General features: G+C 36.9%; 1 protein-coding gene across 6 annotated transcripts; it reads right to left on the bottom strand.

Annotated features, from left to right (window-relative positions):
• Nucleotides 1–235: 235 nt before the first annotated feature.
• capn10 (calpain 10) lies at nucleotides 236–15,177 on the bottom strand. 6 transcript variants are annotated; one of them, XM_047806229.1, is made up of 14 exons: nucleotides 14,927–15,173; nucleotides 14,582–14,724; nucleotides 13,752–13,883; nucleotides 11,412–11,608; nucleotides 10,482–10,678; nucleotides 6,237–6,471; nucleotides 5,735–5,901; nucleotides 5,181–5,434; nucleotides 4,722–4,924; nucleotides 4,324–4,564; nucleotides 2,696–2,889; nucleotides 1,525–1,570; nucleotides 808–881; nucleotides 236–699 (listed from the first exon to the last, which is right to left on the bottom strand). In XM_047806229.1, the coding sequence occupies exons 2-13, from the start codon at nucleotides 14,705–14,707 to the stop codon at nucleotides 852–854; spliced, it is 2,022 nt and encodes a 673-aa protein (XP_047662185.1). In that variant the 5' UTR covers nucleotides 14,708–14,724; nucleotides 14,927–15,173; the 3' UTR covers nucleotides 236–699; nucleotides 808–851. The 6 variants fall into 6 exon arrangements, 5 of the variants coding, with proteins under 5 accessions (XP_047662185.1, XP_047662184.1, XP_047662182.1 ...); XM_047806228.1 differs by having other exon boundaries at nucleotides 14,582–14,737; XM_047806226.1 differs by having other exon boundaries at nucleotides 14,582–14,709; nucleotides 14,927–15,172.
• Between the last annotated feature and the right edge of the window lie 367 nt (nucleotides 15,178–15,544).

The following is a 15,544-nucleotide window of genomic DNA, read 5'->3' on the forward strand; positions in this document are numbered from 1 at the left end:
TTGATTTTTCTGCAGTGATAAATAAAGGTTTTTAATATGATTAAAAATGACGTTCTTTGCATGATAAAACTTATTAAAACAATGTTTTTAATAATTCCACAGTTTTATATGATAGGAATACATTCAAGTATTGTGTAAAGCCTTATGAAATGTTTTATTTTTTTGTAAAATCAGCATGAACCAGGTAAGTCAAAGAAAAGAAAAAACAAGTAGCAAAATAATTAAAACACAAATGTGTTTTTGCAGGAGTTTATTTATTAAATTGTAAACACAAACACACAATTTACGTGCAGAGCAAATGGAAGATGACAGCAGACATTTATTTTACCCAACAGAATGTTTAGGTGTGTTAGGTCTGTAACACACTAAAATTTGCTCAAATGATTACAACATAGTATGTGACCTATTTGGGCTATAAAAATGTGCTGTTCTAAAACAGCCACTTGAGAAGGAATGAACTCTCTTATTTGCCACTCTCTCTCTCTCTCTCTCTCTCTCTCTCTCTCTCTCTCTCTCTCTCTCTCTCTCTCTCAAACCAGGCACACCAGCTCTGTATGGGTCAGCCGGTAACTCTCTCCCTGAGTGATTTCTTTGTTCTTGATGGTGGGACACTTTGTTTCAACTGATCATTGTATGGCAGCACAGTGCTTGTAAAAACCTTGAAAGAGACCATGGCATGAGCGGCAGCTTCAATAGCTCCTATTAGATGACAGGGCAGAGTGCCATCGGCTTTCATTAGAGACAAGATGTACAAAATGCAACATAAACTCATTTGCTTTCATCTACGGCCAGTGTCAAATGACTTACGTCAGCAGAAAGCTGGAGACAGAAAGAGCACCCAGTCCAAAACACTACAGCCCCATAACAGAGACATGAGATGTCTGAAAAATAAAGAAAAAACAGCATTTCTGGTTTACAATAAGGGTGGGATAGTATATTGGTATCACAGTATAATGCAATAAGAAAGTCTTCTAGCAACAAATTGTGTAACTGTAGTCATATCATAGTAAAAGACTTTGTGTTCTAATCACTGATAAAGATGAGGCAGCTTAGAGAGAAAAGGTGTGCACAGATAAAGTTGAACAGCAAACATCTGAACATCAAAAAGACCAAGGAGCAGGTCAACACCTGCAAGTTCGTCAGTATTCAGTATGTGCAATATATGTGTATAATGTTTAGAATTTGCTACTTTTTGCACTACTTAAGAGTTCACTTATCATTTTTTGTACTGTGCCAGGATAGAAGTGTACAAGATTTTTATTGGTTTAAGCACTTAAATTGATTGATTCAGAGCTTACGCCCTAACAGTAAACAATTACTGATAAACAGTTGTGTTGTAAACTGGGAAACGGTTCTGAAAAAGAAATACTGTAATAAAGAAATTATAGCAAATTTTAAGAAAAAACATTCTATTTTGCACACCCCTAATCTAACTAACAATGAAAATCTTTTATGTTACATTAATTATTTCAATGCAGTTGAACAGAAATATATGTGATATCCAGTGCTTTAAACTGTACTCACCTCTTGAATTGCTTGTCCCAAAGATTCTTGACAGCTTATTGCTTTCCTGCAAACACACAATACCAACAAAAAACGTGTAACAATGTCTGTGAACAGGGTGAAAACGTACATTCAGAGCAAAATCCTACAGTTTGAGCAAAGGGACCTCTTAAAATTTTCATATAAAACTGTCTCTAGAATAATCATTCATACTAAGGAAAAAAAAATTAAATATGAACCTGGCCAAATAAAATTCCTGTGCACAGAAGTAACACACTCACAATTACATATTGATGCTAACCATAGTTTAATATGTTTTGGGTGTGCTACAAGAAAAGAAAACCACAGCTTATTTAAAAAAAAAAAAAAGAACTGCTGCTTTTAAATTGAATAGTGGCTTTTGCAAAAATCTTTGTAATTGTGATATTCAGACATATATTAGTGTGTTTCCTTTAGTCAATATTAACAAACTTGACTAACAAGCAACCTTAGGTTATTACATTATTACAGTAGCTACAGTACCATGTTTAGTCTAGTCAGGATCCATAGGCTTCTTTGGCTACAATATAGAAGTTTGATGAATGAATTTGATTTGTCCAACCTTTACAAGGTACACAGGTTTCACTGGTCTACAAAGTTTGGGAAATTATTGACCTCTGAGTTAAAATATGCTAATTCTTAAATATTTTGATTTGATTTACAAGAGAGGGGGGGATGTCTGATCATGATGCTTCATAGCTTCTCTAGGAATGTCAACAAGGAACGGTCACATGATATTTTCCCTCAGAGGAGATGCATCGAAACTGTGTAAACAATGTAAATAACAATTCAACATTAACATTTACATCTAAAAAGTGCAGTATGATGGCACTTTTACTGGAAAAAAGCAAGAAAATGTTACATGGAATTTTTTTTTTGGAAAAAAAATATATTGGTATCCCCTAAAATGTGATGACTATATCACATTGTGCAGAAACGTTATGAAGCATAATCTCATACATCCCCTTCCTTTTTTAGAATTATTTTGATGCCATTTTGACTTGAAGCTGTATCTTGGAAACTGGAGTCAATTAACACTCAGGACTTAATTTTCCTAGACTTTCTCCTTGTAGACCGGTGTTTTAAAACAATCATCTTTTAGTTAGTGTTAGTTAATTAAAGTTTGTATTAGATAATTTGTAAGTGTGTATACCTTGGTATTTTCCGCATGATGGTGAGTGTGTATTCTGCACCACAGTCTGGCTGGTAAGTGGAGGGCAGAATGATGTAGTCAGCAGGGGGCAGCCTACACTGGACACTGACTTCCTGAGAGTGAGCGTGTGGAACACAACTCACCACAGGGCACACTGTACCCGAGATCACCATGCAGTCTGCTTCACCGATAACCTACACAGACACACATTGTCACATATGACTTTTAACAGTGTGTCAAATGCTGCCTTCATATTTTGACATGGTTTTTAGAGAGCTTAATTTTTTTAAGACAGAAAGAGCACGTCTGTCAAAGGGGAATGTTATTGCACTGTGTTAAGATATGGGTTTATGCCTTTAGTTGATTCTTTCAGTCAAGTAACTGGTCTATTACTGGGTGAGTTTTAACTTTAACAATTTATATTTACACTGCATGGACTCTTGTAATACTATATGATTATATATGAATCAGATTCCTTTTTTTTTTAATCATTCAGTTACCAATCAGCATACAGGAAAAACCAAAGAAATTGTTGTAGACATCAGGAGAGTACACTGAACACTGATCGATCCTCCCTCCGTAAATGTCGTCAAGAGCACCAAATTCTTTATGTTCAACTTAGAGGAAGAACCTCAACTGTTTCCTCAATACCAGGTTAATCACTAGTAAAACTCAGAAGTGAATTTATTTTACTAGGAAGCCTGAAGAAAGCCCATTACTTACCCCCTCCACTATGTTCTACAGAAAGACTACCAAGAGTGAGCTGAGCAGCTGCATCAGTGCAAGATTTGATAAATGCACTCTGACAACAATGCACTTTGTCACACTGTCACCCCTGAAAATACACATCTCGTTCCACTGCATGTCTCAACATGTAGCGAAATGACAAATAAAGAAACTTGAACTCATAGCATATTTTTACTTGCACTCACTACAGCAATTGTGTACTGGTCTGTGTCTGTTTGTAGTATTGTACTGTCTGTCTTGTCTTCTGTATTGCACAAATTTGCACACATGCACTTTATGTGGTACTGTGTATTGCACTTAGTTCTGTGTTGTTTTGTGTAGCTCTGAACCCTGTGGAACGTTGTATCATTTCACTGTGTACTAAAGAGCTATACATGGTTGAAATGACAAAAGCTTCTTGACTTGACTTGACATTGCACTAAGTGTGCCATTTATTTACAGTGGTTTCTGTTGGTGTCAGTCAAAAAGCAAGAGAAACTTGAGCTGCAATTCCATAATCATAGTGTAGAGATATTTGTAGTGTAATACAGAACATATACATACAGTACCTGTAAATATATGTAAATCAGCATAGTTTAATGATTAGATAAATGTTGGATTGTAGGCACAAAGTATGCAGGAAACACAAACAACAACATATGAATAATTTGTGAATGACTAATATTCATACCAAATATTAAAATTGCTTGCTAGATGCTTGCTTAAGCTGTATCATAGACTTATATACTAAACGTTTGTACATGTAGGACTAAACAAAATTGCATGTCTCTCTGAACGTGCTGTTGGGTTTAGCTATTTGTATTATAATATTTTAATAAATTCTGTGTATTATATCAAACATATTGATATATATTCAGTCTAGCCCCCACCCCAATACTGACCTTATAAATATGAAAGCCAATGGCATGAAGTGTGTTCTCTGGGCTATGTTGGCACAGCGTGAGACTAACATTTGTCCCCCCAGGGTCATAAGTCACTATGAGGGGAACATGAGGATTTTGCCCATGTGATGGGAAGTTCCGACCTCCTCCAGCTGTAGAGCCAACTGTCCAACAGCCTCTCACACTTGACATCTCCCATGCTCCACCTACAGACTCCTGCTGCACACTCACCTTTACTGCACTGCAAAGAGTGTGAAAGAAATCTGTTGATTTATAATGGGAAACTTTTGGTAAAAACAGTAAACTTCACAAATTTCCAGAGGACACTTAGAATCAAAAGACTATATTGTATAAGTTAATTTAATAGATAAAAAATTTTTTAAAAAAAACATGCACACCTAAGGTAAGTGGGGCAGGTAGAATGCACTCGGAGAAGGAAGTGCCCCTGTGCTCCCTGCAGGAAGGTGCTGGGCACAAGCAGATAGAACCCAGCACTTAAGTGTGCATGTACCACCACCTCACGTTCATATGTGTGTGTGCATGAGGACGCACAAGGTGTCGAGTTAAGTGTCCGCATCAAGTTAAAGCGCTTTTTGTCCACCTGTAAAAGCAAAAACAAATCATGAAATCACACAATGGATATTCCAAATCTGTGTTTGATCGAGTGGCCAAATGAACTACTAAAAGTGAGAAAGAAATATGTGCGAGAAAGAAATATGACCAAAAAGAACAATAGAAACTACTTCATAGACACTTATATAATTTCTTAGACAGAAGAGACCGGTTAAAGATGAAATATAACAGGGGAAATATAACATGTCTTAGAGGAATGCAATAAGACAATTTTTACCACAAACCTTCCAAACATGCAGTGCAATGGCCTGATAGAATGAGTGCTGATGTGTGTTGCCAAGTGATTGCCCTTTCTGGGAATTGTACATTGAGCTCCATGGTCCATGCTGCAGGAGTGACATGAGTACCTCTCCTCCTTCCTTAACCTTTAACCAGAATTTGGGATTGCTGCTGTAGGTACTGTTGTTACGGCAACCCCCTGCTGAGTGGCCTCTGACCCAGGAGCCGCTTAGCTGCTGGGTGTAAGTCAAGAAAGACCCTATAAAAATTAAAAAGATACAAAGACAGCAGTTGAAACCACAACCACACTGAGGCAGGCTACTTGAACTTAATAAATTCAGTCTAGTTTATGATCCTGTGCAAAGAAAAACATATTTAGACTTTTTAATGCTTGGACATGTGTTTACTTGAATGATCATTTGAAGCTTCATTTGCAATGCAAGTGTTTGCAATAAACTACAAAAGTATAGCACTGCAGACAAAAACAAGATCTGACAGTAGAATGGTTGTTACATGTCTGTATTGAACAGAACATAAGAAACAAACATGTTGTGGGTACCTGTGTATATGCTCTGAAGATGATGATCCTCATTGACTGGGTATCCTACAGTAACTTCGTCAAATTTTTGCTGAAATTCCATCTCATCTACCCAGAATTCCCCATCCTTTGTGCAGCCCAACAGATCTGCAGACCATGAGGGATCCAGCAAAGTCCACCCTGCTCCTCTAATGTGTGTATAGGAGACAGAGAAAGGAATGAAGAGGTTGTGAGGTATTACATGTACAACTGCATTACAATAGCCAATTGTTTTGTTGGTCAGAGATAGGCTAGAAATTACATTACTGTTGTCTTTAAGCCTTTGAGATCAATAAATAATTAACTTTTAGAGTGAATTGACTGTGACAACATGGTTTAGATCATGTTCCTCAAGAAAACGTTCCAAGTTACTTTATTAAGTTAACATTATTATTGTTAAAGGTATTGCCTCTGTATAACAACAACTGTGTTGTGATAATCAAGCATGTGATTTTATTTCATGTATTTTTAGCAAATAGCTCACTGCAAATTGGGGAAAAAAATATAACAGCTTGAAATTACAAGACTCAGCAAACATGCCAAAAATGTCCCATATTGTGGAAAATACAGCCCCCACTTTTCAGTCCAGGCTCCTTCCCAGCACCTCCTGCCCCATGGGTTGCGTATCTGCAGCAGTTGCACCTCTGCTCCAGCACTGGTTTTCACAGTTTTCCATTCCATTACACTCAAAGCATGGAACTGACTCTGCTCAGGGGAACCTACCAAAAAGACAGTGAAAAGACAAAATAAACTACAGCTATACACGAGGGACCTCTAATAACCTTTTTAAGTGGCAGGAATTATTTTTATATATTATGTTAATATGTTGATCATTGCAACTTAAAATTATCTGTGAATTAGCCTGAAATTTCTGCATTAATTGATATAAAATTAAGTTAAATAATAGAACAGTCATTGTTGTTTGCTTCTTTTGGCTGATCACTGCAGGTCACTACAGTGGGTCATCCCAGCCACAGGTTTTACAAAGGATGCCCTTCCTGGAGGAACAATCCCATTTTATCTGGGTTTGGGATCGGCGCTGAGTTAACACCTCGGTGGCTGGGTTGGTTCCCTGACTGATAATTGTATCTAGGCCACAGTGGTGAGAGCACAGGATCCTCAAATAACAAGTAAATTTTTTTCCCACCTTCCCCTCCCATACCGACTTAACCAGCAAAGACAAATTCTAATGTAAATTCTAATGTCTAATTCTTATATAAATTCAGGTTGTTTTGTATTTTGAAGTCCACTGAAGAAGCTACAAATTTGTTGTAACCGAAGAAAGAACATAAGACAAAATTTGAGTTTTTTTCTGTGAAGTTGCTTTGGATATGATGTATTTGCAACAAAATATGTCTATTAAATTGACAAAACAAAGTTGATGTTAAATAGATAGCCCAAACAGAAACTGCAACAGGGTAAGATATTTAGAATGCATTTTTTGTGTTTTAGATATTAATGTTTAATCATGCAATTATGTGTACTGTATTTATCAAATTCTTTCATAATGTTCCATCGTCTGTTTTTTACTTAGCTTTGGCTGTTATATCCATGAAGGCTTTGAGAGGGTCACATTTGTTAAAGATGTATTTAAATGTGTTCCAAAATATGTTAGAACTGACATTTAATCCTCAAAGGTGTACTGATGAATAAATAAGCATTCTGTGTTAAAAAAAAAAAAAAACATAAAAAAAAAAAACTGAAGTACCCTAAGACGATTGGTGGCCACTGAAAATTTTATGAGCATTGCTTGTTACTGTAGCTGTACAAAATGTTGTTTTACAAAATTATTGTGATGGAATATGCTAATAATATTGGAGTACACAAACAATAAAAATATTTCTAAAATTATTTAAAAATGAACAACTACAGTACCTTGGTTTATATAATACAATTTAAACATGAAAAACATTTTTCATGAAAACACTAGCCTTCAAAGACACTTAACATCTCTGTGGAATCACAGCAGTTAACAAGATTATAAAAATATTTCCATGGCTTTGAAGATACCCGGAGCACAGTTATGCTCTTCTTAGAGAAGTGTAAAGTGCATGGCACAACCCACAGTGTTACGGTATAAAATCGGTATAAAAGCCATATGTGATGCTCAATAAACACAAGGCAGACAAATCCAAAATGTTGTAAAACAGGCAGTAATCCTAAAACAGAGAGAACAAGTGAACAACTGAACAAGTCCTGAAATACACAAAATCCAAGAAATGTGTAATCAAAGAATCAGGCAATAATCGATACACAGGCAAACAATGGCTCGGTAATTAGTAAGAACCAAAAATTCTTTGCAATAATGCAGGAAGTGGCCTTCAACCTGGAAGCACTCAATATTCGTGAGAGAGTCCCATTGGCGAGCAGGAATCATTAAATAGCCCCCTCATTTGTTTACAGGGTTGCCCCCTTGATCTGGGTGCTGGGCAATCAGGGTGAGCTCTGTGGAATTCTTTTATGAGTGAATCACCTTGAAGGTCCAATGATTTGAGGATTAAGCCTTTTACAATGGGAGTTCAGTCTTCAGTTATGGGTAGACAACCATACCCATTCTCCAGGTTGGTGTGGTGGGTGGGGCATCTTTACCTGGGAGGCTTTTAAAGGGTATCAGCTCGCAGGCCTTCATGATGAAAAGAGTGGGCTATCACCGAGTGGCCCGCACCTTGCTACTGTTCATCTCCACCCCTTGCTGGTTGATGATATACCCCAGGAGAGTGATGGCGTCCCGGTGGATCTTACATTTCTCTGCTCTGACCACTAGTTGGTTCAGCAAGAGGCAGGAGCGCACAATGCACACTTGGTTAATGAGATCCTCATAGGTCATGGCACAGGATAACGCATGAGTTCAGTAGGTCCCAGAAAATGTCTTGAGTACATTCATGGAACACTAAGAAAAAAGCAGGGCTGTAATACACCCAGTAATCCAAAAAAGCACAGAAAAGACAGTCAGTGATGCAAACAAATCCAGAAATACACAAAATCCAAGAAATACGTGGTCAAAGAAACAGACAATGATCCATACACAGTCAAGCAATCGACATGTAAAACTTGGGAAGTAGTAAAAACTAACAACACTGTGCTATCATTTTGGTGTGCAAAATATATAAAAACCCTTCAACCAAAAAGTCGCCTTCAACCCAGGAGCGCTAAATATAAATCAAGTGAGGGGTCCCTCTGGTAGACAGGAGAGGGGAAGCAGGGATCATTACACACAGCCTGCCAAAATATGGGTATCCTTCAAAAGTAGATGACTATGATTGAAGACATCTGGTCAGAGAGACCATTAGGTAAATAATACATCAGTATCAAAGATATTGCACACATCTGGTCTGCAAGAGATGAAGGAGGATGTAACATATTAACAGGTTTTGAGGTTAGGCCAATCATGATGATTCTATTAGGATACAATACATGGACATGACCTCGTGTTACATGTATTATTGTTTATTAAGAATGAATCTTGCCAACATTTTAGCCATTCACTATGCTTCTGACCTTTTTCATTGCTATTTGCACTGCTTCTATCCTCTTTACTAGTGGGTTAATTAACTCACCCAATTCCATCCTACACTGAGATTATGAAGAGATTAACCTGTTCTGCTCAAAATTATACAAATGCAAAAAAAGTGAGGCACTAGAAAGAATGGTAAGAAGCAGCAAAGGTCCAATGGTGTCTAGATGGAGTCAATCCCATTAAAACCTGCTCCTCAGAGCTATGTCCCCCAGCCACCAATATTTTCTCACATTTACACAATTCCAGGGGTTTAGATGATTTTCTTTAAACCATGAGTACAATACAATCTCTTCCTTGCTTGGAGCTGAGTAAAATACTCTTTTGCTCTCAGTATTGTTTAGTATTGTACCCTTCATCTTCATGAAAGGTAGGCTACTGTACTCCCTAATAGGAATCACGAAATCGCAAAGTCAAAGCCGGAATGGCATTCAAGTTAGTCAACTGTCTTGCCATGATGATAGTGTAGTTAGTAGTAGCCATCATGTAAACACGCCTGCTACCATTCACTTGCAAGTGGCCATCTGATTGGTTCTGTCTCGAACGGGAGCAAATTTGCATCGTCGTAATTTGCAGGTGCAATTGTGGTCTTCGTAAGATTTTGCCACACTTTGTGTCTTTCCGTCGCTTCAGGAATTCTGAATAAATTATGCACCGGGCCTTCCGAAGTGAGAAACACAGGAAACAAATCAGTTTCAGAACCCTCCTCTTCAAATTTGCAGTGTTGGGCAGGGTGTAATTGGTGAAACATGAAAAATATAGAAATGTAAGGTACTTTTTCTATAGTAGAAATATCTTCTTATTTTAAGTTCTGCATAAAGTTTTATGCTGAATATTTTGTCTAAATTTCCAAGTCGGGAAGCGTATTTACGCTAATATGCACGTTATCTACAGTAAACCTGAACTCACAAGGGGACTTGTTAGGTCTAATACTTCTCAGAAAATAGAGAAAAAAAAAAAAAATCCCACACCCAGCAAATAAATGTGTGACTCTAAATAAAATGGTAAATGGTCAAATAAATGTTTGATGTTTCTTTATGTAATATTCCTAAGGAACATCTTAATGAAAATTTTGGAGTAAATTACTTATTAGTACACAGCTTTAATAAGACAGAAAGACACGTTTGATTTCTGTTAACATACTACCTACGATCTGTGCTCTAAAACAACCTTATCCAATTGAAACTTGATTATTTGTGCGATTATCCTGCTCACCTATAGGTGTTTCGTGTACACAGCAACTTATATAACTCTGCTTCCTCATTTCCTGTGAGAGGTCTGAGAACAAGCTCCTTCCTCCTGGTGTGTCCACAGATTTTGTTAAACTCCAGCGTTCAGCCACACCTCCACTCAGATCCACCACTGCCTCACACACTTGTCCAGCCCACAAATGCTCATATGAGCCATGAAGCCTTTAAAAAAAGACAGACAAGCAAAATATTTTTGTGTACTTTTGTGTATTTTTGTGTAATTTTGTGTACACTATACTATATAATGAGAGAGAGAGAGAGAGAGAGAGAGAGAGAGAGAGAGAGAGACTCTGGATTGTGAAATTTACTGCAGAGGTTAAGAAAAATTGATCTATGATAAATATGATGGCATGTGAAACCAGTGGCACTGTGTGTGTGTGTGTGTGTGTGTGTGTGTGTGAGAGAGAGAGAGAGAGAGAGAGAGAGAGAGAGAGAGAGAGAGAGAGAGAGAGAGAGAGAGAGAGAGAGAGAGAGAAAACTTCTCTTTACTAGACCAAAGGGGCCAAACCTGTTCCAGCATGGCAATGCCCTGTGCACTAAACAAACACTGACCACACAGAAAGCCTGGGAGATTAACTGGATTGGTATAAATTTGAAATGGGATGTTCACAAAGCACATTTTGGTGTGATTGTAATTTGTACAAAAACATTTGGGCATAGTGTAAATAGACAAGAAATAAGAAATCCTCACCCTTAAACTCCATATACTCATGGTAATGTATATCATTTGTATATAAAACTTGTTGGATACAAAAGCATTGAATCAGAAAAGATAAGTTTAAGTGTGTTTGACTTGTGTGTGTTTGATGATTATCAACATGAATTAAGGCTGTTAGGATAAATATGGAATAATAATATTTCTAATTCATTGAATGAGCATCCCAATAGCACTCACTTTGCGTATGCTTTTTCCAACAATGCTACCCAGAAAACCATGGGGTTATGACAGTGAGAGAAACAGGGTGCTTTGTTTATGCAGGGCAGACGATCATCGATCCGAACTTCTGTCCAATGGCCATTCCTCCAAAACTGGAACCGGAACTGACCAGTGTAACCTCTCTGTCCCCACACACACTGTCCAGGGGGCATCACCTAGATCAATCATGCACACACTCATAAACAGTCTCATTTCCAGCAGCTGATTTAGGAAGAAACAGCACTTTCAATTTTAACAAATTAATTCATTCATCTTCAGTAATGTGTTTCATTACTGTGGTAATTCATCTTTACGTGGTTATGATTGAGGCAGTTCCAGAGCTTAATCAGATAACACATGGCAAACTGGGAATAAGACTTTCAATTGCAATGTAACAGGTGAATACACTCCTTTACACCTTTAGGGCAACTTAAACTAACTAGTCAACTTACTGGCATGTTTCCAGAAGTGGGAAAAAATGGAGAGCGCCTAGGATACCAAAAAAACTGGATGAAACCCATGTGGACAATGTAAGAACATACTACAATTAACTTCACACAGAGAGTGACCCAAGCTTAGAAACTGTGAGGACAGCATAGCGCCATCCACACATTATTAAACACATTAAAAAAGTTACTGCTTTAACTTTAAAACCAGAAACTGCTTTAACTTGGTCAGGGTCACAGTGTATCTATCCTGAAAACACATGAGACAGTAATACACCATGGATGGGATGCTAGTCAGTGTTGTAATGTAACGAAGTACAAATACTTCGTTACCGTACTTAAGTAGAAATTTCACGTATCTGTACTTCGCTATTTAAATTTCTGTCAACTTTCACTTTTACTCCACTACATTTCCTAGATAAAATGTATACTTTTACTCCGTTATATTTCCAATAAGCATCTTCGTTACTCGTTACTACAAAATAAAATCAGAAGAAATGTGTGAGACTGCAATAAGGGAGGTTTGGCGAATCAATGCTCCTAGATTACATTACGCTCCGCACACTCTATGGAGAAGCACAGGCACGCACGGCATGCATGCGCAGTGAGAGCTGGTGGCGTTTATCTATAACGTTAATCTGCGGAAAGCACTATTCTTATTACCAGAGTTGATAGCACAAACAAAATATTAATGTATCAATACTGAAAAAATAACATTTATTGATTTGGTCTTTGTCTGAATATTTTTATATTAATGACTGCATTCATTGGACACACTATTTGTAGAGAATGCACACATACATGAACTGATTTGATTCAAGACTGGCTTCATTACATAATGCATAAAATTTTGGTGTCCACTTTTGCCATTTAATAATACCATAACTTTTGGCTTACTGTGTAGTCATATATTATATAATATAAAACTCTTCTTGTTTTAAATTCTCACTGAGGGCTAAAACCCCCTAAAGATGAAATCCTAGAACCGCCCCTGGTCTTACTGTATGCCTACCGAAAATCACTGAAATTTTACTTTTTACTTTTACTTCAAATACTTAAATACATTAAATATCAGAAAATTACTTTTGATACTTAAGTACAGTATATATCAGATACTTTAAGACTTGTACTTGAGTAATATTTTAAAAGGTGAATTTCACTTCTACCAAAGTCTTTTTCTAGTACGATACTTGTACTTTTACTCAAGTATTGCTTTCTAGTACTTTATACAACACCGATGCTAGTCCACAACAGGGCATTATGCACACACTCATACACTCATTCACACCTAGGGGCAACTGACTTAAGGCAATCCATCTACTAGCATGATTTTAGAGGTGCCGGTATGCATAATTAATATTGCTAATTATATGTATTACATTCACTTTATTAGGAACACATATAAACCCATTTATTTATGTGATTATCTAAGCAGCTAATCATGTGACAGTTCAAAAAATCATGTACATACAGTACAGGTCAAGGGCTTCAATTAATGTTCACATCAAACATTATAATAAAGAAAATTTCTGATCTTGGTGACTGGATTGTGGCATGATTTTAGCTACCAGATAGTCTATTTTAAGCATTTTAGAAACTGCAGGGATCTCTTGGTCTCTACACAAAATGTGGCAAGCAAAAAATAAAAAATAAAAATAGAGCAAGAATAGGTGAAAAACCTTGCCGATAAGTGTGCCATATGCGCAAGAAAATATTTCTATGATTCTCACCACCTGAAAACACAAAAATCCTTTTCTTCCAACTCAGTTATAGTTAACAAAATCAATATTCTACATCATATCAAAATGACATCAGAAAAATATTTCTCTCTAGGTTATTTTTTGTGTATTTGGATCTGTGTGTTTGTGTTTACCTGATCCAGCAGACAGCGTTTCTTCAGCAGCATGGTACAAGCACACAGCAACCAGCAATCTCCTAGAATGCCTTGCTTTGGGTGTGCCTCAGTATAGTCATCAGGGAAGAGTAATGGACTCTTACAGATTTGCTGTGCAAAAATTAAAACTTTTTTTATATCTGGCATCATCATGGCACAGATTCAACATCTGCTAGAAAGTATACAGCAGTAACATGGCAAAGCACAAAAAACTGTCCTTTTTTACTGCGTATATTTCAAAATACGTATATATGCTTATATATAATATATGGTTATGTCCCAAAGACAGGAAACAATTAGGTCATTATTTTTGTCTACATCAACACGCTTACTACTTAGCTATTAATTATAAAATCTTTTTGAAGTTTTATAATAAATAGGCATCTACGAGATACGAGTAAGAGATATGAATTATTAATATTAATTTATCACAGTGCATTATCAATATAGTGAAATATACTTAGTTATTGTTAATGAATAAGTCGCAATGAGATATATATCTTATCATTAATACAGCCCCCTTTATACAGGTCACTATTAAGCCATACAGCCATCATTATCATCAATTACCATCAATTAAGCCTTTAAGATTTGAAAGACTTGAATGCCTGGCTTGTTTTACTCAAAATATATAGAATGTAACATAACAAATGTCTTCAGGTAACCTTGCAACGGATAGGTTGGTATCCAAAGGTTGCACATCATACAAAATACATACAAAATACACACACACACACACACACACACACACACACACAAACACAGATTTAGGACACAAGGTGAGAGCTTTCAGTGTTACATAAGATTACCTCTGGGCGGAGCCAAGTGACTTTGCCGGTGAGACGAGAAAGGGGCGTGGTGTAGTCCGAGAAGAGGGCGGAGTCATCCGCTGAAAAGCTTGGATCCTCAAATAGACCATCCTTCTCAGCTGTCATCTCTATGGTAACCAAATCTGCCAGTCATGACTATTCATGCAATATCATTTCCTTGATTATTTCTACTATCGCTGTATGTGACGTGTTGAAAACCAACTAATAGTGATAATAACAGTGGCCAAAAACGGTCATAACAAATATATTTTTGTATTATTCATGTTTTAAACTGCAACACGGTTAAAATGAACACATAAACGTATAACGAGCCCTTATACCAACCTGGGGCTGTTAGCTGGACAGCTAATAATGTTCTAGCTGTTTGTTTAATCCTGACGCTTTCTGCATTATAGTCAGTGCAACACAACCGTGCAGATAAAGTCTGTCTTTCCAGCTCAAACTTAAATTCATACTTCGAACATTAAGGACAATGTATCGAGAAATGGAGGAACACGAGTCTAAACCAAGATGCACACTTCCGGAAAGACGACACGTTGCATTCATACGACCACTAAATCAGGGTTGCCAGGTATGTTCGTGTATTATAAAAAATTTATTACCATAATACTTGATATCATAAAACACATCAAAGCAAAAAAATGTACATTGTTTATATAGATGTGAGCAGCAAGATAATAAAAAATAAATATGTAAAGTAACTCTGCTCTCATGTGTACATTGACAGTCTGGAGAAAAGGGGGGGGGGAGGGTTGATCACATGTGAAGGACTGAATCTCTTGCTACATGATTGCAGGTCAATTAGTATCCATGTTGTGTTTGTCTCTGATGATGCTGCCAGCTATTTTCTTCAGACAGCAAGCATAGACACTGTATTTTGTCTCCAAAGCTCACACCCACACCTATTATCAGCTAGTGGTGCTAAAGGTTTTGTCCCTCATG

Source organism: Tachysurus fulvidraco, chromosome 22, assembly GCF_022655615.1.
Source record: "Tachysurus fulvidraco isolate hzauxx_2018 chromosome 22, HZAU_PFXX_2.0, whole genome shotgun sequence".
In the NCBI taxonomy this organism is placed as follows: domain Eukaryota; kingdom Metazoa; phylum Chordata; class Actinopteri; order Siluriformes; family Bagridae; genus Tachysurus; species Tachysurus fulvidraco.